The sequence below is a fragment of the Rhinatrema bivittatum genome, chromosome 7 (genome assembly GCF_901001135.1).
Source record: "Rhinatrema bivittatum chromosome 7, aRhiBiv1.1, whole genome shotgun sequence".
Lineage (NCBI taxonomy): Eukaryota > Metazoa > Chordata > Amphibia > Gymnophiona > Rhinatrematidae > Rhinatrema > Rhinatrema bivittatum.
In genome coordinates this window covers 185829769-185852008 of record NC_042621.1, presented here as the reverse complement: position 1 = coordinate 185852008, position 22240 = coordinate 185829769, and the positions used below count along the sequence as shown (strand labels likewise).

At 45.8% G+C, this 22240-nt stretch overlaps 1 protein-coding gene across 2 annotated transcripts in view; it reads left to right on the top strand.

Moving 5' to 3' along the window:
• Positions 1 to 22240, top strand: part of WDFY4 (WDFY family member 4) — a 746928-nt gene that overhangs the window by 710638 nt on the left and 14050 nt on the right. For both annotated transcript variants that reach the window (XM_029609624.1, XM_029609625.1), the window contains 3 exons: positions 1436 to 1615; positions 10925 to 11107; positions 12044 to 12128. In XM_029609624.1, the coding sequence (XP_029465484.1) occupies positions 1436 to 1615; positions 10925 to 11107; positions 12044 to 12128 (448 nt within the window). The remainder of the gene's footprint in view (positions 1 to 1435; positions 1616 to 10924; positions 11108 to 12043; positions 12129 to 22240) is intronic.

Genomic DNA, 22240 nt, shown 5'->3' with positions numbered 1-22240 from the left:
AAAATGAAATTTCAATATTTTACCCCTCTGAATGCATACATTGTGTGCATAAAACGTTTTTGCAGGCAAAATGTATCTGCATAAAAAGGGGAGTCAATGGAAGCAATCCAGGGACAGAGCTTATCTTTACCCACGTATTCAGTACTGTCCAGGTAAAGTTATGTGCAAAACTCTGGACCGAAAAATAGCAGTCCTAACTTTATCCAGGTATTTTCATTAATTCTACTGCTAATCCAAGAGAAGTTACTCATGTAACTTGCCCTGGATAAAATTTCCGCTCACCATGTCACTGAATATTGACCTTTTGGTTACAGACACACCAATGTGTTGACTTGGCATAAATTTGAAACATGTGAAAAGGAGCACCAGTCGCTCAAGCTTCAACCTTGAATTTTGAAGGGCTATACTGGGTCAGATCAATGATCCATTGAGCCGAACATCCTATCTGTGTTATATTATGATTGTGACAAAAGTTTCAAGTGGAAAGTACATTTCACAACCAACCCAAAATTCAGCCCAGCAGCAAGATCAAGTTCAAGTAGGGAATGTAATAAAAGCTTATGTCACAAAAGTGATACTAATGATAGATCATTTTCTTGTACTAAATCTGATATGTAGCAAGTGCTTCAATAGGATCACAGACATCCCTCATGCCAGTCTGCCTTGCTGTTGTACCCCTTATCCTACACCTTAGGGGTCTTTCTTCTGCTCAGTATTGCTCCTTGAGGGTCTTACTGTTGCACTTCCTTGCTGTCATACTCCAGACTCTACAACTTGGGGTGTTCTTGCCACTGTTTTGCATCTCTCATAGTGCCTTGGTGTGTTGATGCCACTCGTTTTGCTTCTTTCTCCCTTTATTTTTGCCTTGTTGCTTTTCCAGCCACTTTTTCTGCTTCGTTCCCCCTTCGTGGTGCCTTAGGATGTTGATGCCACGCTTGGTGCCACTTGTCTCTCATGCTGCCTTCCAGGGTTCGTGCCATAGTGGTTGATGCCCTCTTTTGAAGCCTTGGGGCGTTCCTCCCACTCTTGCTGCTTCTTTGCTCCTCCTCTGATGAAGTCCTGCCACTGCTGGTATCCCTTTGCTCCTTTATAGGGTGTTAGGCTATTCATGCCACATTGACATAGTCTTTATTTGTTAGCATACCTGCATCTTCCTGATTATGTCTACGCACTAGTTTTATTTTAAATGATTAGAAAATCCCAATTTTGGACCCAAATATAGGCTGTGTTGCTTCTACCATAGACTGCAATTGAGGCAGTGAAGATACTAATTTTACCATCTGATTCAGAAGATAAATCTTGTCTGGGATTCTCTGATATACAGCATAAAATTATTACTTTTATGGTACACTTTAGATGAGAAAAATCTTTAATGTTAATATTATTTTTTTTTATGTTGTTATTATATCATATTGTTTTATTGTTTTGTCCCCAGGCCTTATATGGACATGAAAAAGCTGTGACTTGTCTGGCAGCCTCTATACCATACAGCATTATAGTTAGTGGCTCTGCTGACAGAACATGCATTGTTTGGGATTTGAATGAACTGAACTACGTAACACAGCTTCCAGGACACCAAGTGGGTGTCTCCTCTGTGGCCATAAGTGATTCAAGTGTAAGCGCTTCATCTGTCTTTTTTTTCTTTTGATACGTGCATGAACATTTCATGATAACTTAATGGGTGCTCTTTCCATAGAAGAATGTGCTTAGACATTGATGAATTGATTTTCTTTTTATAGAGATCACTAATAGTATTCTTAATGGCGGAAGAAATAAAAGCATTGTCTTGGCTATGTACAGACATCTGTGTGGAGATAGCATGATAAACAATATTAAGTTGCCTGTGTTGGAATGCATATACAGTTTCTGGTTATTTACTGTGCTCTGGATTTTGACTTTTTGCATACGGCCCTTCTGATTTCTGTCTTTGACTTGATCTGTTGAGATTTCTGGGTTGTAGTGACCCCAACTGAGAGCAATTAACTTGGAAGCCTAGAAATGTGCATTTGATGGAAAATTAGTCTTATTTCTGCTTTTCCTCTTCTAGCCACATCTCAGCAGAGACAGAAGTCAGATAGCAGATGTTGTGATGGAGGAAATCCGGATGTGGATCCTTAGGCCGACCGACCCGAGGGAACAGTCGGTAGGCAGAACTCCCACTGGGCAATTGGAGCTTCACCTGGAAACCCGTGACTCCTCCAGAGGAGCTGTGGGAGCCCAGGTCGCTAGGACTTAGGAGTCTTCGCCCTGTAAGTCCGAGGTCCCCCCAGGAGGAGCCCGTAGGGACCCGGACCGCTGGGACTTAGGCGATGACGAAGAAACCCAGGAGTGGAATCCGGACCGGAGTCTTGGCAGGCAGCGAGCAAGCAGGAGTCGGGGTCACGAACCGGGGTCAAGGCAGGCTGAAGACAAGCAGGAGTTGAAGTCACGGACCGGAGTCAAGGCAGGCTGAAGACAAGCAGGAGTTGAAGTCACGGACTGGAGTCAAGGCAGGCTGAAGTCAAGCAGGAGTCGAAGATACGGACCGGAGTCAAGGCAGGCTGAAGTCAAGCAGGAGTCAGGAACGACGGCAACTAGCTCTTCCGAAGAAGGAACCTCGTTGCAAGGCAAGGAAGGCTAGGAACTGCAGGGCTTAAATAGCCCTGCAGCGTCTGACGTCAGGAAAGGGAGGAGCCGAGGTTTCCCGCGCTGGCCCCTTTAAAAACGGAGCTCAGCCGCGCGCGCGCGCCTGGGGGCGGGGCTAGTCGCGAGAGGATGCCGGCGGCAGAGAGGGAGCTGGCGCATGGCGCCTGAAGGCCTGCAGGCCCGCGCGGGGGTCGGAGCGGCAGGAAGAAGCTGCGGCCGAGGTCCCGAGTCCGCGGAACGCGGTAAGACTCCGGGACCCGAGAGGAGGTAAGGCCTCGGGCGCCACCGTGGCGACCGAGACCGCAACAGTACCCCCCTTCTTACGCCCCCTCCGCCGAGGGCCGGGTTTCCCGGGATTGTCCAGATGAAATTGAGTTAGCAAAGATTTGTCCAAGATGTTCCGAGCTGGTTCCCATGAGTCTTCATCGGGACCGCACCCCTCCCATGCCAGCAGGTATTCCCAGCGGCGGGCATGGAAGCGAACGTCTAAGACCTCTCGTACCTGATACGTGTTCTCCTTAGTTGTAGGTGACGATAGTGCATCAGTGGAAGGATGGTGGTACCGGGAATGTACCACCGGTTTCAACAAGGAGACGTGGAACACGTTATGGATGCGAAGGGAAGACGGAAGGCGAAGTCTGTAGGATACTGTTCCAATACGCTCCGCGACTTGAAAAGGCCCGCAGTATCGAGGGGCCAACTTACGAGAGCGGTTAGGTAGTTGGAGGTTCCGAGTGCTTAACCACACCTTGGTACCTGGCAGGAAAACTGGCGCTGGACGGCGATGACGGTTGGTAAACTGCTGGGACTTTCTTGCTGCAGTGGTCAGTTTGAGTTGAATCCCCTTCCAGAGAAGATGCACTTGACGTGCTGCGGTTAAGGCAGCTGGTGATGGAATAGAAATGGGCAGCGGTAAGGGAGGCCTTGGGTGACGTCCAAACACAATTTGGAAAGGGGTTTGTCCCGTGGCAGCATGGTTATGATTGTTGTAGGCGAACTCTGCCCAAGGCAGGAGAGAAACCCAGTTAGTTCCCCTTTCGGAGATGAAACTACGGAGGAAGGTTTTGAGAGTGTGGTTCGTGCACTCCGTCTGGCCATTAGTCTGGGGGTGAAATGCCGTGGACAAATTTAATTGCACCCCAAATTTCTTACAAAGGGCACGCCAAAAACGGGCCGTAAACTGTGGCCCTCGGTCCGATACGATACTCTGTGGTAGTCCATGAGCCCGGAAGATGTGTAGGGTAAACAAGAGCGCGAGTTCAGGCGCGGAGGGCAGCTTAGGCAAGGGTACCAAGTGAATCATCTTAGAAAAACGGTCTACGGTTACCCAAATCACCGTATTACCTTCCGAAGGTGGCAGATCCACCACAAAGTCCGTGGCTATGTGGGACCACGGTTCCACGGGAATAGGCAGCGGCTGCAGGAGCCCCCAGGGCCGGCCGCTAGGGGGTTTTTGCCGGGCACATACTGGGCACGAATCTACATATACTCGCACATCTTGTCGAATTCGAGGCCACCAGTAATAGCGGCTAAGCAGATCGAGCGTCCTCTCCCTGCCGGCGTGACCCCCCGAAAGGGAGTCGTGGGCCCAAGCTAGCACCCTCCTGCGGTTTTTGCGGGAAACCACCACTCGTCCTAGGGAGGAAATTGTGGTACTGGCTACCTGGATTTTAGCAGGATCAATGATGTGTTGTGGGAGATCCTCCTTTCCCTCCTGAATTTCATAACGGGAGAGCGCATCAGCGCGTACATTCTTCAAGGCGGGCCGGTACTTCAGTATGAAATCAAAGCGGTTAAAGAAAAGGGACCAACGTGCTTGTCGGGGGTTAAGTCGCTGAGCCTGGTTAAGGAACTCCAGGTTTTTATGATCTGTATAAATCGTGACCGGATGAAGGGAGCCCTCCAACCACTGTCTCCATTCCTCCAGCGCAAGTTTGACGGCCAGCAACTCCTTATCCCCAATGCCGTAATTGCACTCGGCTGACGAGAATTTCTTGGAAAAATAGGAGCAGGGTAGGAGATGTCCGGAGGTAGAGACTTGCGAGAGGACCGCCCCCACAGCAATGTTAGAGGCATCGACCTCGACAAAGAATGGCCGAGTGGGATCCGGGTGACGTAAACAAGTATCCCGGAGAAACGCCTCCTTTAAGTGTTCGAAAGCCTCACAAGCTTCCTCAGGCCAAAGGAGGTGTTAGCCCCTTTCCGAGTTAGCGCGGTTAAAGGTGCCACCAAGCGAGAGTACTGGGGAATAAAGTGTCTATAGAAGTTAGCAAACCCCAAAAATCGTTGCAACGCTTTTAGCCCCTCAGGACGGGGCCACTTCCTGATGGCGGACACCTTACTGGGGTCCATCCGGAAACCAGTAGAGGACACAATATACCCTAGGAAGGGTAACGACTCTTGCTCAAAGAGACATTTTTCAAACTTTGCATACAAATGATGGTCTCGTAAGATCTGAAGTACTTGTCTCACATGTTGCCGATGGGAGGTAAGATCCGGGGAATGTATGAGAACATCGTCCAAATAGACGATCACGCAGGAGTGCAATAATTCTCGCAGAATCTCGTTCATCAAGTGCTGGAATACGGCGGGTGCATTGCACAGTCCAAACGGCATCACTAGGTATTCATAATGGCCATCCCGGGTGTTGAACGCCGTCTTCCATTCATCCCCGGGACGGATTCGGACCAGATTGTAAGCGCCGCGGAGGTCCAATTTAGTGAACACTTGGGCTCCTTGAAGTCTATCCAACAATTCCGGAATGAGGGGAAGCGGGTACCGGTTCTTCTTGGTGATAGCATTGAGCCCACGGTAATCAATGCAGGGCCGCAAGGCTCCGTCTTTTTTAGCAACAAAAAAGAAACCTGCTCCGGCGGGAGATTTTGAAGGGCGGATGAAGCCCTTAGCCAGATTCTCGGTGATGTATTCTGACATAGCCCGGGTCTCAGGCTGAGACAATGGGTATACCCGTCCCCGAGGGGGAGTAGTACCCGGGAGCAACTCTATCGCACAGTCAAAAGGTCGGTGTTGCGGTAACAATTCTGCTTTTTCCTTGGAAAAAACATCCTGGAAGTCAGCATACGGAGCCGGTAATACCGGAGAGGTGAGAGCCAGCAGAATCCGTTGGAACCTTTTCGCTTGGAGGCAGGATTGGAAACACTCAGAGCTCCACTGGGTAATCTGAAAGTCCTTCCAGCGAATCACAGGAGAGTGTTTCTGGAGCCAGGGTAACCCAAGAACCACCGGATGTACAGCTCTTTCCAATACTAGCAACGAAATCTCCTCTGTGTGTAATAAGCCCGTCTGCAAAATCAACGGTAAGGTCTCAGTGGAGATGCACCCCGACAAGGGAGTACCCTGGATAGAGGTCACCCGTAAGGCAGGGGTCCTAGATCGTGTAGGAAGATTCAGCTGTTGCACCAGATCCTTAGTAATGAAGTTGCCTCCTGCCCCGGAGTCGACTAGGGCTTGCGTGAGGAAGGAACCACCGGGATATTCCAAGGTTACCGGTATGGTACATTGAGGAGCAGGGCTAAGGCAGCCTAGGGAACACTCCTCCCTTACACCTAGGCGCGGGAGTTTTCCGCCCGTTCCTTACACTGTGCTAGATAGTGGCCCTTGCCGCCACAGTACAGGCACAGCCTCAAGTCGCGGCGTCGCTGCCTTTCTTCGGGTGATAATGACGAGCGGCCCACTTGCATGGGCTCGTCAGAGGAAGTTGCTGGTGAAGGTGCAGTTCCCCGTGACCCCGAATTCGAATTCGAGATCCTGGGAGTCACGGACGTCGAGCGTCGGAAAGGGCGCCCTTCTTTCGCCCTCTGCTGCAAACGCCGATCAATTCGGCCCGCTAAGTCAATCAGGGAACTCAGGGTCTCCGGCAGGTCCCGAGCCGCTAGCTCGTCTTTAATACGACCGGCTAAGCCTTCCAGGAACACGCCCCGAAGAGCCTCATCCTGCCAGCCCACCTCGTGGGCGAGCGTGCGGAATTCCAACTCGTAGTCCGCCAAAGTCCGCGTTCCTTGCCGGAGCTGGAGTAACTCTGAGGTAGCGGAAGCCTGTCGTGCTGGCTCATCAAAGGCCGCTTTGAACTCTTCCACAAAACGGTTCAAATCCCCCAGTGCTGGATCATTGTTCTCCCACATGGGGGAAGCCCAGTTCAGGGCCCGACCGTCCAGAAGGGAAAAAATGTACGCCACTTTGGTGCCATCTGTAGGAAACTGGTTAGGCAGTAGTGCAAAGCGCACATAACATTGGTTTAAGAACCCTCGACACGCCTTGGCATCCCCGGCATAGCGAGAGGGTGCTGGGAGCTGCTTAGGGGACTGGAGGGTTACCAATGGTGCTGGGGCAGGTGCTGGTATCGGAACAGGCGCGAGCGGCTCGGCATCCATGCGAGCGGCCAGCCGCTCTACTGTAGCAGCCAGGAAGTCCAGGACCTGCTGCTGCTGAACTAACCGCTGGGCCAAACCCGGAATGGCCTGTAGCCCGGCGAGATCTGCCGGATCCATGGCCTTGCAAACTGTTGTGATGGAGGAAATCCGGATGTGGATCCTTAGGCCGACCGACCCGAGGGAACAGTCGGTAGGCAGAACTCCCACTGGGCAATTGGAGCTTCACCTGGAAACCCGTGACTCCTCCAGAGGAGCTGTGGGAGCCCGGGTCGCTAGGACTTAGGAGTCTTCGCCCTGGAAGTCCGAGGTCCCCCCAGGAGGAGCCCGTAGGGACCCGGACCGCTGGGACTTAGGCGATGACGAAAAAACCCAGGAGTGGAATCCGGACCGGAGTCTTGGCAGGCGGCGAGCAAGCAGGAGTCGGGGTCACGAACCGGGGTCAAGGCAGGCTGAAGACAAGCAGGAGTTGAAGTCACGGACCGGAGTCAAGGCAGGCTGAAGACAAGCAGGAGTTGAAGTCACGGACCGGAGTCAAGGCAGGCTGAAGTCAAGCAGGAGTCAGGAACGACGGCAACTAGCTCTTCCGAAGAAGGAACCTCGTTGCAAGGCAAGGAAGGCTAGGAACTGCAGGGCTTAAATAGCCCTGCAGCGTCTGACGTCAGGAAAGGGAGGAGCCGAGGTTTCCCGCGCTGGCCCCTTTAAAAATGGAGCTCAGCCGCGCACGCGCGCCTGGGGGCGGGGCTAGTCGCGAGAGGACGCCGGCGGCAGAGAGGGAGCTGGCGCATGGCGCCTGAAGGCCTGCAGGCCCGCGCGGGGGTCGGAGCGGCAGGAGGAAGCTGCGGCCGAGGTCCCGAGTCCGCGGAACGCGGTAAGACTCCGGGACCCGAGAGGAGGTAAGGCCTCGGGCGCCACCGTGGCGACCGAGACCGCAACAAGCAGATGCAAATTATTATGTCCATTCTTATTCTGAGTCTGAATCAGAGTAAATATCCCTAGTGTCACTTTTGCTGATGATTCATTTGTTAAAAAAGAAAAACAAAACAAACAATCCTAGTTTCATGACTGCTTTTCTATACCATCAGAGACTGACAGAGCAGTCGTACAGCAGAGTCTAGATAAACAACAATGGATAAATATATAAAAACATAAATAAATATTTTCCCACCAATGTCTGACAACTAATTTGACCCTCATTAATTTGTATAGGATTATAGGGAATTTTCAAAAGTACTTAGGTACAAAGGGTTAATGTGAAAAACTGCTCAATTTCCTGTCAGGGCAATACCTTTGCAAGCTAATTTTTATATCTGAATACAATATAATTAGTGTGGATTAATTGCTAAGGAAGTGTTACATTTCATTATTAAGAATTATGAAAAATACATTTTCTATATTGTGAATATTCTGCAAATTTTGCAAATTCATATCATGGACTTGAATGTGAGAATTTCCATACAGATGTAGAAAATGGTGAAATTCAAATGGTTCAAGCTTTTAGAGGGTAACCAAGATGAGCAAAACAGCAAATGCAATGAAAAGATCGCATTTTGCTATTATTTCACTTTTTTCATCAAAACATTCCCCAGTGAATTCTTTTAGTGAAAACAATTGACAAAAAAAAATGTATATTTTATTGGTAAATAACAAAACCAGACTTCCAACAGGAGTCGTAGGACAAGCACAGCTGGGTCAGACCACAGAAGAGGAGATTAGTGTTAGGCAATGGAGGGTAAAAACCAGAAATCAAATAAGATCTGTCGAAGAATAGTAGGCAGGTATAGATAGACAGAGTGGACCAAGTAGATCTACAGTATTGGGTAGATTTTAAACCACCCATGCACATAAATCCCGGCGTATTCACCCGGTGCGCTGGTACGTGAATAAGTGCCGGGCCTCTTCGAAGGTGCGGGCTGGGGGACGTGTTCTGGGAGGGGAGGAGTGGGGGGCAGTCCGGGACAGCGCCATTATTCGCTGTCCCGAAGACCTGGCTGTCGACGCACGCAACTCACTTCAGCTCAGGAGCCAAAGTGAGTTGTGCAACAATGGAAAACAAAAAGAAAAAGATAGGGGCAGATTTTAAATACTTGCACGAGCGCGTACTTTTGTTCGCACAGCAGGCGCGAACAAAAGTATGCTGGATTTTATAAGATACGCACGTAGCCGCGCGTATCTTATAAAATCCAGGGTCGGCGCGCAAGGGGGTGCACATTTGTGCAACCTGCGCGCGCCGAGCCCAGCGCGCGCTGCCTGTTCCCTCCGAGGCCGCTCCGATTTCGGAGCGGCCTCGTAGGGAACTTTCCTTCACCCTCCCTTCCCCTACGTAACCCACGCCCCCGGCCCTATCTAAACCCCCCCCTTACCTTTGTCGGCAAAGTTACGCCTGCTGAAAGCAGGCGTAACTTTGCGCGCGTCGGCCGGCTGCCCCGCTCCGTGGGGGCTGTTCCGGAGGCCGCGGCCACGCCCCCGAACGCCCCCAGGCTGAAACCACGCCCACATCGCCGCCCCCGAAACGCCGCGCCCCGCCCCCTAAACGCCGCGTCATCCCGCCACGCCCCCGACAGGAAGCCCCGGGACTTATGCACGTCCCGGGGCTCTGCGCGCGCCGGCGGCCTATGCAAAATAGGCGCGCCGGCGCGCGCAGGGGTTTTAAAATCCGCCCCATAGGGTTTATGGGGTGGGGAGGAGAGGTGAAGGGGAAGGGAGGTTAGGTAAGGTGGTAGGGAAGTTCTCTCCCAGTCCGCTTCTTAATTGGAACAGACTGGGAGGGAACTGGGGAAGGCTGGAATGTGTCGCCGCGTGGAAATTTCAAATGTCCCCCGCTTTGCGCGCGCTGCCCACACATACGCGCGTGGTTTATAAAATCCAGCGCGCATGTGCGCATGGCCCACGGAGTTTCCACGCCCATGGTAGAAAATCTGCGCATTCATGTGTGCGCACGTGCAAAGTGGAAAATCTACCCCATGTTTCTTTGTTTTCTGAAAAGATAGGGAGCCCTGATTTGCTGTGTTTGCTTTTGCTACAAATAATTGCACACATCTGTAGATAATGTTGAGTGGGGCAGATGTACTAACCATATCCCATAGATACAAAATAGGAACATCTTTATCAGTTTGTCTAAAATGCAGCATGTGAATTCAGTGTGCAAAAGCAGCATGCATTCAATTAACACTAAACAGGAAAAACATTCTGTCATGTGCACGCATTCCAATACAGAATGTTACACTTTGCAGAGCCAAAATTATGGGGCCGATTTTAAAAGTTACGGCGCGCGGGGTACATTTTTGCGCACCACCTGGCGCGCACAAATGTACACCTGATTTTATAACATGCGCGCACTGCCGCACACATGTTATAAAATCCAGGGTCGGCGCGCGCAAGGGGGTGTACACTTGTGCACCTTGCGCGCGCCGAGCCCTAAGGGAGGCCCAATGGCTTTCCCCGTTCCCCGTTCCCTCCAAGGCCGCTCCGAAATCGGAGCGGCCTTGGTGGCAGGTAAGAACAGCCAGGCTCATCTCATCTACCTATATTTCCTTCCAATTATCATACTGTAGACTCTTCTTGATCTCTGGCTTTACTTTTATATCCTCACTGCTAAGGATTCTCTGTGCTTTTTACAGGCTTTCGTGAATGCTGATATTACATTTGCCACTGCCATCACCTCCATTGGGCAGCTCTTTCATGTATCCACCATCTTTTCATGAAGAAATTATTTATTTATTTTACTAAATGTCAGTGATTCTCCTGGTCGTTTCTTTATCTGTTTTAGGAGAAATTGTCCCTCACTGTTGGCTTATAGGACACTAAGTTACGGTATCATCATGTTTTACCAGCACTCTGCTGTGCTTTCAGGGAACATTGTGACTTTTTGTATTATTCTAAGGGTGATATTTTCTCTTGTTCTATTCTAGGGAAATATTGTCTCTTGTGCTGGAACCTATCTGTACCTATGGACTGTCAATGGGCAACTGCTTGCAAGTACTAACACAGCCTCTGTCCCAGAAAGGAACATTTTGTGTTGCTGTCTTACTGAACTAAATTACTGGGATGGACGCAATGTCATAGTCACAGGGTGTGCAGATGGATTTGTAAGGGTAGGTGTCTGTGTTATATATTGAGAAGTTTGTTTTATTTGCTAAACTGGTCTCAGATGATGAGATAGCAACATGCTAAATGATACAATACTTAATCGGATATTATACAGTGATGATGATGAGGATGACATCTTATCAATCATCAAAAGCCTGATCCTGAGCACATTAATTTGTGGTATAGAATATGCTAGGATTCCAATTAATTTGACATTCTAGTGAGATGTCACTCTAATTAACTGGCCAATAATCCGTTGAGTTAAAAGCTAGAAGGAATTGTATAGTTACAGCAAATACTGTACCAACATAATAAAGACTGTGAAATTGTGTTTACAATGGGTGGCATCCTTAAACAGCTTCTTTGGCAGATGCTATGACTTGTGCTCCTGTTACATTGCCATGTGTCTTTCTGGTATCACTATAGTAATATGTATCAGAAAGTCATAGACTGCATCACAGAAATAAACTGCTCTCCTTTGAAAAAGTGACAACACCCATAGGAAGACACACTAAAGTCAGCTTATTGGGACTGCATGGCTCCAAGTTTATTGGTCATATCTCATCACAGTTTTGAAGATGGGAAAACAGAGGCAGTCAATACCAAATTCTTTTTTCTTTTTTTTTTTTTTTTTAAGCCTTAACCCTTTAATTTTTACTGTGTTTTGTTTTATTATGACTTAGAATGTAAAGTTTTTCCCCAATGATTTTATTGTGATCCACTGTGAAGGGGGCTGACCAGCCACGAAATGCAGAAATGCAGAAATTAAATTAAAGTGCTCATCCGTTTATCTATGATGTCAAATGAAAAAAGAGGCTTAAAATATGAAGTAATCTAAAATTACCTTAACATGATAAGATATATATAAAAAAAAGTACATACAGAAAATTTCCAGACTTTGCACTTGCTATGTCATACAAAGCATTCTCTTCTGTTTTCAGCTATGGAAGCTGGAATTTGTTCAAGTTTCTTCTCCGGTAGAATCAGTACCACCCAGAGATCCAGCCCTGGCTGTGGAAAAGAAAGGTAACAATATAATAGTTGAACAACAGGGGCTTGCAGCCAAAAAAAATTCATTTTGTTTTTAAATTTTCCCAATTTTTTTTCATTTTGTTTTTCTTTATCATGCACTAATTGAAATGAAACAAAAACAATGTACCATACTTATAGGCAATAGCCAAGTAAACAGCTGACTGTGTTTACAGAAATATTAGCTTATCTATGAATATGGACAGTGACATTCTTAGCACCAGCATGTGCAACAAACATATATTTCTAGTAGTAATTGAGATATACTGACATCTTTCCTAAACAAAAAAAAGAAACTTTGGGGCAGATTTTCAAATGGATACACTTGTAAGATACGCGCGTACCCCCCGAAAACCTGCCCCAAGTGCCCCCTGCGTGCGCCAAGCCTATGTTGAATAGGCTCGTCGGTGTGCGCAAGCCCTGGGACACGCATAAGTCCCGGGGCTTTCCTGGGGGTGCGTGTCGAGGGCGTGTCGTGGCGGCGCGTCATTCGGGGGCGGGGCCGCGGGCGTGTTTCTGGCCCGGGGCATTTTGGGGGCATGGCCAAGGCCTCCGAAACTGCTCCCGAGCCAGGGAATCGCGCGCTCGCGGCCGGCCCGGCGTGCGCAAGCTACGCCTGCTTGGGCAGGCATAACTTGTCAAACAAAGGTAGGGGGTGTTAGGGCTTGGGGGGGTGGAAGGAAAGTTCCCTCCGAGGCCGCTCTAATTTTGGAGCGGTCTCGGAGGGAACGGAGGCAGGCTGCGTGGCTTGGCGCGCGCAGGCTGCCGATTTTGGGCAGCCTTGCGCGTGCCGACCCAGGATTTTAAAAGATACACGCGGCTAAGCGCATATCTATTAAAATCCGGCGTACTTTTGTTTGCGCCGGTCGCGTGAACAAAAGTACGCGCAGGCGCAGTTTTTAAAAATCTACCCCATTACGTACTAGTTCTTTATTCTTAATTTGTTTAGAAAGTGAATGTATCAGATATCCCGTAACCAGGGCCGGCGAAACCCACTGTGCAAGGCGTGCACTTGCACAGGACGGTGGCCTGGAGGGGGCAGCGGCCTGAAGGCTGCCACCGAGTTGAGTGAACTGCTGGTGCCACTGCAAGGAGAAGAAAAGGAGGATCCACAGTGCCCCGCAACGAAGAGGAGGGAGTTGCAGGGACATGCGGTGGTTCCTGAACCGCCGTGTGATGAAGATGAGGTGTTGCAGGGCCGTGTGGTAAAGAAGAGGAGAAGCCGCAGGGTTGCGTGACGGTTCGCAACCCACCATGCTGAAAAGTTGAGAGAGTTTCAGGGCCGCACCAGCAATAATAAGAGAGTTACAGGGCCACACGGCAGTTTCCAGTGTGCCACGCAACGAAGAAAAGGAGGAGCCTTAGGGCCAGTGGTGGTTCACAAACTGCTGCGTGGCAAAGGTAAGAGAGTTGTTTATGAGTTTTTAATTATTGGATCTTCCATTCACCAGCTATTTTGAAATAGTCTTTTTATTAGTATGTTTATACTATCATGAATTAAGGTGTGGAGGTTAGAGCAGCGGGCTATGACCCATGGAAACCAGGATTCAAATCCCACTGTCACTCCTTGTGACCTTGGACAAATCACTTTACTCTCTGTTGCCTCAGATACAAAATTAGATTGTAAGCCCAGTGGGGATAGGGAAGGAAAATACCTGTAGTACCTGAATGTAATCCACATAAAAGCTTAATCTAAGTGCCAAAAAGCAGAATATATATAAAACATTTTTATTGTTTAATGTCTAAGTATTGGTGGTGGTTTCTGTTTTTCAATTGTTGCACTACATAGAGTCTGACTTGTTTCGGTTTTCGAATTCAGTTTTTGCCTGCATCTTTCCATTTACACTATGGTCTCTTTATTTTGTATTTGGTGAGGGTCTGCCTGTATTCTGCATGTGTGACTGAGGAGTGGTATTCAGCTAACAATGCAGGAATCTATAGCAGCTTGGTTTCTTCTGTTTTCTTAATAGGAGATCTAATGGTGTTTTAGGGCCTGGTGTAATATTTGCAGTGTTGCCCTTTCATAGATAGGGTTGTTACTTTTTTAAATGCTGGCAGTTAGTGCTGTTTTCATGTGGTAGGTTTATCATTTTTTAATTGTAATTTCTTCATGACTTTTTGAGGGTCAAGCCCACACCTAATATGTATTACAGTAGCCCTAATGCCATATGGGTTCCAAGTGTCTTTTTTGTAGGGTTTTCTGGTTGGCACCAAAGAAGTGCATGCAAATACTTGTGATAATTTTTTACCTCAGAAGACTGTACTTTGAATATTCTTTTTCATGTAAAATCTATTATAATTGCATAATTTTTAACTGTGTATATAGAGGGAGCAGGAGGCGGGGTGCAAGGGTATAAGATTTGCCTAGGGAACCTAATATTCTTGCACCAGAAATGGGTTCTGGAGGAGGTGGGGAAGACCCGGAGGTTAGAGGGGTGACTGCTTTAAAGTTTAGGTCGCTGGAAGGAGCTGGCTTTTTTTTTGGCAGGCCCGAGACAGAGACTGAATGAAGTGTGTGTGTGGAAGGGGTTTGCAGCACACTAATTGTTCGCACAGGCCAGCAAAACAGCTACCACCGACCCTGCCCATAACAGCAGTTCATAAATGAAGAGCAGTGATGTACTGGAGAGGGCTTCGGGGAGGGGGAGGCTCAGGCTCTCAGGATCCCCATGTTTAAATATTTTAATGGAATCAAAGAGTGTCTTGCTGAGGGAGCTGGAGCTGGCTCGAGCTCCTTGGTAAGACATGGGCAGGCAACACATCACTGGTCAGAAAGAAAATGAAAATGCTGAAAGTAATGCATGGTAGTAGGTAAAAACACTGTCTGTGGCCAGGCTGGGATCGGGGTGGGGGGAAGGGGAGCAGTGAAGGGGCAAGACAGGAAGGAAGGAAATAACAATTGCTTTGGAAGCCTGAAGATTTCTATAGAAATAAAAAGCAATTGAAAAAAAATTGAAAAGCAACTCAACAGGCTCTGCATGCCAGTGTATGGTTCTTGCTTATCTCCTGTTTTTTTACATGTACTTACTGAATGTACGTAATAGGGCCGTTCAGTAAGTGGAACTGGGACTCTCCTGACATTTTCAAACCACTTGACCTTTAGCTTCATGGTTTATGAGGCTGCCATAGCTCCTCTTTGCTAGTTGCATCCTTCCTACAGTATGTGGACAGTTCATTCAATATAATATCGAGCAAAAATATTCTAATGGGGTAATGTGGGAAGAAGGCAACATTCCTTGTCTTACAGTTTAAAGCTAAACATAACTATTTTCCACAGGCCTGATCATCACAGTATGGATAGCACTAGAGAACTTGCTTTCCTAATCTGTAATGTTACATCTGAGTAAATGTATTTGCATCTTCAAATTCATTTCTGCTCATTTTATATCGAGTTCTCTGTATATTGCACACCCTGTTAAATGTAAACCGGTTTGATGTGATACCTGTCATGAAAGCCGGCATAGAAAAATAGTAAATAAATAAATAAAATAAATATATTCAAAAAATACAAATTTTTTGTCCTGCATTCTGTCCTCCTTTTTGGAGGTGAGAATCCTCTTTTTCCCGGAACAATGAGATGGTCACCCTATCCGTGGAGTGCTGGCCTTGTGACCTAGAGTGCAACTTTCTAACTGTGCGCAGAAGAGAAAGATTTCCTTTGAAAAATGAGTTGGAAAAAGTACACACATAGACCTGCAATTGCTATTTGTGAGGGCATTTTTTCCAGCAGAATTATGCATACAAGTGATTGCGCGAGTATGCGTGTTTGCGTACATGCGTAAGTGCTAATACTGCCCAGACTCCAAGTCCAGGAACGCCTTTACTCTTTGCAAGTAAGAATGCACCTGGACTGGCCTTAGGTGTGTACCTTTACATGCAGATAAGTTGGCCAATTTTCAAAGATCCCATTTCCATGTGTAATACATTGTTTTACACAAGGAATTGATTTCGAAAATTGCCCTTCCTATAGCAAGAGCAGCGAGCTGAGAAGCAAGGAAGCCAGGGCTTCATAGCCCATGTCTCCCATTAATGCTTCTTATGACCTTGAACAAGTCATTTTGCCCTCCATTGCGCCAGATACCAACTTAGATTTCTCTCTCTGGGGCAGGGACCTACCTACTGTATTTGAATTATAATTTGCCTTGATTATGGGTTTGGAAAGGTGAGTAAATTCAAGTGCATTGTAGAAGGTTTCAAGTCAGCTTCATTAGATTTATTGTCTGCAGTACTCAATTACATTTGAGTAGACTGAGGCACAGGTGAAGTGAGTTTTCGCAGAAACACACATATTGCTGGCTTCTAAGACCAGTTTATCCTAGGAAATTCCTATAACATGCACTTGCGTTTCTCTCTGAAAAGTGTGCTGTCACGCCTGTCTAAGGAGCAGAGATGCTTCAGAACCTCCAGTGCCTTAGAATTCTAAAATTCCCTTATAAAAGGCTTTCTCCCTGCCAGGATACTGCTGTTATTTGTTAGCTACAGGAAACTGATTTGTTAATGTGCCAACAATTAGACACACTGCCTTCCTCAGAGCTCCTCAGCTTTGCCTTGTTTAAATGCACAGCAGCAATAAGTGCTCTTCTGGTGCTATTAACTAGTTCTGTAATGGTTACAGAGACGGCAGGCTTGCACAAGCTAGATTGTTAGTTTTGACTCATATCACAGACATGCAATGTGAAGGCTTTATTAAAGAGAAAAGCCAGCTCATCAGTTAAAAAAATATATAGTAGCAGTGGAGAATCATTTATATTTATGTATATATATATATCTGTGTGTGTGTGTGTGTGTGTGGTGTGTGTTTGTGTTTGTGTGTGAAAGAGGTAAACATGAAAAGATTGTACAGTATACATACACAGTTTGAGGTTGTAGGCTGCCAATTTCAAACCCAGATAGCATATAACATTTTAGGGCCTATGCACAAAAACCTAGCATGCATGCTAAAGCCATGTAGCAGTTAGAAATAGTGTGTTGTGTATGAAGAGCATAGCATGTATGCCAAACTGGTCTGAAAAGACAATAGCATGTACATGCTAAAATTAGCATGCATGCACATGTAAATGAAGGAAAGTCAGATGCAAATGAGACTTTAGTGGATACATGCTAAATAATATGGTATGTTCTCCTCTAAGCATATATACACACTAAGACCTAAAATTGAATGCCAGCCTTGAAGCAAGTACTAACTTATTGTTGTGCATGCTAACAGGATGCTTTGAGGATTAAAGACTAGACTGCTAGAGTGGGAGATGTTCTGGGAGGTGAGGAGTCGAGGTGAGGGAAAGGAGACATGCCAATACACACTTGAACACTTCTAAAAAAAAATTCACATATATTTAGACAGGAAAATATGTTTTGAAACCAAAGTTCACCAATAACTTTTCAAACTTTGTACATTGAATAGTATATATGTTGTAACTAGTATAAATAAAAATCTATCCTACAAGTTCCAATTTGAATACCATAATTGTGTTGAAATGTTGCACTGCATATGTCCTCTGCCCTCAAAACAAAATCAAGGAATATAAAACATCAATCATAATAATAAAAACATCCTTATAAAATAAATAAATATTTCAAAACAGCTGATGAATAGAATAACCACTGTAGGCAAACTTTACAGCCTTATGCCCATGCCCCCCTCCCTTCACCACACTCAATTTAAAATTCTGCATTTATAACAACCAACTTTATGTGAAAAAGAACACTGAAAATATAATCTTCTGAGTTAAAAATACCACAACCCTGCAATAAACACACTTGGAATGCATATGGTGTTAGGCAGAATGTTAGGAATTATTAGGAAGAGAATGGTGAATAAAACAGATTGTCATAATGCCTCTGTATCACTCCATGATGAAACCATACCTTGAATACTGTGTGCAATTCTGTTTGATGCATCTCAAAAAGATATAGTTGCACTGGAGAAAGTACAGAGAAGGGCAACCAAAATGATAAAGGGGATGGAATGGCTCCCCTATGAGGACAGGTTAAAGAGGTTAGGGCTGTTCAGCTTGGAGAAAAGACAGCTGAGGGGGGATATGATAGAGGTCTTTAAGATCATGAGAGGCTAGAATGGATAAATGTGAATCGATTATTAACTCTTTCAGATAATAGGACTAGAGGACACTCCGTGAAGTTAGCAAGCAGCACATTTAAAACAAATCATAGACATTTTTTTTTTCACTCAATGCACAATTAAGCTCTGGGCTTCTATGTCAGAAGATGTGGTTAGGGCAGTTAGTGTAGCTAGGTTTAAAAAAGGTTTGGATAAGTTCCTGTAGGAGAAATCTATAATCAAGTTGACTTAGGGACTAGCCATTCTTATTACTGGCATTATTTATTGTTTGATAACTTGCCAGGTACTTGTAACCTGGATTGGCCACTGTTGGAAACAGGATGCTGGGGCTTGATGGACCCTCTTTCTGATCCAGCATGGCAGGTTCTTATGTTCTTCTGTAGGCCTGTTTTAATGCATGTTGGGTGTGGGCTTTGCCCTCAGAAAGCCCAAAGTAAACTGAATTACAATTACAATATACTATAGTAAACCTCTCATGCTAAAAGAGTATGCTCAGCATTCAAACAGTAAAAATCGTAACCATGGCAGAGGAAAGCTGGGAGACCAAGATGGCTGCTGACTGAACTGCATGCTGAAGAAGCTCTCCTCCAGATTTCTTATCAAAGGTGTTTTCCTGCACTAAAAAATGCCTCATGCTAAAAGGAAGGCTCGGTTGAGGGAGATTTTGAGCTCTTCTCCCGTACCCGAGCAGCTTCAGCCCCGGGATTGAGTCTTTCTTTGCGACCCCCCCCCCTGTAAGCTACACCGGAGGGGAAAGCTGCTACGGAGTCCAGCATTGAGTGTTCACCAGCTCCGATGGCTGAAGTCGTGTCACTCAGCCATGGTGCGCTGACCGCGCCCTTACCTCCTCACGCTGCAATTTCCAACTTAACTCCAGAGAGTTCAGCTTTCCAAGCTTCAGGACAAACAGGAGAGGTAATTCCTGAGACCCCGAGAAAGGATACCTTTGTGGTACTACCTTTGGTGGATCCATTAGGAACAGATTCCACGGGCCTCCTCACTGCCTCGAATATGCCTGGAACTGAGGAAGGCGACAGCAATCCTGTGCGTGAAGGAGATGGGACTAACCAGGTACGCCTGTTACTTAAACCTATTCTTGAGAAGCCTCCCATGATAACTTTAGATTTGATTTGGAATGCCTTGGTTTCATTGGAAAATGCTACTACCTCTCTAACAGCCATATCTTTAGATACTAACCGCTGTGTCTCAGCTACAGAAGACCAAGTTGATTCATTCAGTATAAGATTGAGTGATTTGGAAACATGAACATCAGTGTTGGAGACAGTACAGCATAAACTGATTCAATCTGAAGTGATATACTCAAAAAAATTGGAAAACACTTAAGAATTTTGATTAAATTTCCCCTATGTTAAATTGGTTCCTCTTAAGGATTTATTCAAGAATTACTTGGTGCAAATTCTTAAATTTCCAGTAGAAGTGATTCTTGTTATAACCAAGGCTTATTACTTACCAATATCAGAGGAGGGAATGCCTAAGGATCATGAACCGGACTATGCTTTAAACTTGTCAGATATATTAAAATTGTCTCAAGAGACATGTATACAGAAGACGGCAACTTTTTAAATCACTTTTGTCTTTGTATCTGAGAGGAATTCAGACTTGAAATTTTTTCTTTGGAATCGACAGCAGCTATTGCATGGCCAAAAATTTGGATTTATCCTGACATTATCAGATTAACTCAAGAACATAGAAGAAAATTTCTCTCTATGAGATTGGAAGTGATAACACATGGGACGAAGTTTGGGATTTCCATGTAAATGTTTGCTAAGATATCAAAATTCTAATTGTTTTTTGAACCTTCGCAATTGCGAGCAATTTTGGACTCCCATTCCTAATGTTCCTTGCAGGATGTTCGGCTAGATTGGAAATGTTAGGGGGTGGAAGTTCAAGATAATTTTTTGTATATTTTTTTTCTTTGTTATAATTGCTTATTGTTATTTTTGGTCTCCTCATTTCCTAATATAGGAGTTAAATTCTTCTGGGAATGTATATGTGAATTGTAATTGTATTTTTCTTTTTCCTTTGTTACCATACACAAGTATGATTATGAAATGTATATTGCTGGTATAAGACATTCTTGTGCTATTTGTTAAAATTCAATAAAAAAAAAAAAATCTTAACTATGGAAAGGCAACATTGCAAATATTACACCAAGCCCTAAACACCAATACACCTCATCTTAGGAAAACAGAACAAGACAGGCTGTTATAAATCCCTACATAGAAACTAGGCACTAGCAGAATACCTCAGTCACATGCAGAACACAGATAGACCCTCACCAAATGCAAAATAAAGAGACACATTATAAACAGAAATATGTAGACAAAAATTGAACTGGAAACTGCAACAAGCCAGACTGTATGAAGTGCAAAAATTGAAAAATAGAAATACCATTCCTCCAACCAAAATCAATATAAAACTTCAATCATAATAGTAAAAACACACTAATAAAATGAATAAATATTTCAAAACAGCTGATGAATAGAATAACCGCCAATAATTAAAAATTCACAGAAAAATTATAAAAAATTTCCAAACATCAATAAAATATTTAAAAATTGTAAACCATCAAATCACACTCAATAATTACAACTAATAAAGATTTTTAAAATGCCTGCTTTCCACACATCCTCTTTCACACACACACATAAACTTTTATACATATGCACATGCTGTCCCACAAATACATATACACACACACACTCACTCTCTCTCTCTCTACTCACTCCCTTTTGGTTGTGGGCATGATGAGCTCAACAAGCAGCAGACAGCCTCGTTTTCTTATAGAATCATAGAAATGATGGCAGAAAAGGACCTAATGGTCCATCCAGTCTGCCCAGCAAGCTTAGGATAGTATCTGCTGCACCCTATAGGTTACTCCATGTTTATCAATTTCCCAGACCATAAACATCAGGGCTCTCTTTGCTTGCTGTTTGAATCCAGTTCCCCGTTAGCCCTTGCCGTTGAAGCAGAGAGCAATGTTGGTGTTGCATCAAAGTATCAGGCCACAGGTTGGGCTCTGCCGATGCCCCGTGGGGCCTCCTCCCTTCTTCAGCCACCGGTGGCCCACTGGGCCTCCTCCATTCTTCTGCTGCCAGCAGGTTGGGATCTGCTGGCGTCTTGCAGATCCTTTTCTCTTTTTCAGTGCCTGGCAACATGGGCTCCACCAACGGCCACTGGGCCTTTTCTCTTTTTTTTATCCTTACAAATGTGTCATTTTCCTGTGCCGCTGTAAGGCTTCTGTCTGGCCCGTGGGGGTGTGGGAACCCTGTGGGCTGTCATCTTTATGCACTGCAGTTGGGTTTTCTTCCAATCCACAGGGATGGAGGACCCTGCGGGCATATCGGTAAATCTGTCTGGTGGCAAGGTGAGGCAGTGCCAGAGGAGAGTTTTGGGGGTCACTTTTTGTTGCCTCAAAATTTTGCCACCCAAGACGAGTGCCTCACCCTGCCTAATTATAGAATTGTTCCTGGTTAAGAGCTTGCAAGTGTGAAAACCTTTTCCTATTGAACTAAAAAGTGAAAGGGCAGGAGTAAAGAACTGTGTATACTCAGTTCAGTATGTCGATGCTGTTTAGCAGCATTAGTGCTTAGAAGATACAGTTTTATAGATAGATTAGTGTACACCCCAAGAGTGTTCATATGCTGCAGGGCTAATTTTTTGTCCAGACTTACTAAAGCTTAATGGATTGTCCATTAAATGGTTGCAACTTCTGAACCACCCCTGGCATGGAGAAAGGGGCATAGTTAGAATGCTGCAGCCCCTGGGGTTCTTCAGGGGTGAAAAGCAAAAGCTTCGAGGCCCACAGGGTTAGGACAAGACACAATCACCATTCAGTAAAAGTAATCACTGTCTCCACCTAGCTATGTGGTTCCAGAAAATAAAACCATTTACAGATGTAGATGAACAACTTGGCAGACAGTACGTTTGGATCTGGTGAAATCCATGTACCAAAGCACAACTTTAAAATAGTATTATAGTCACAGAAATTTGCAAACTCCTGGGTATTTCC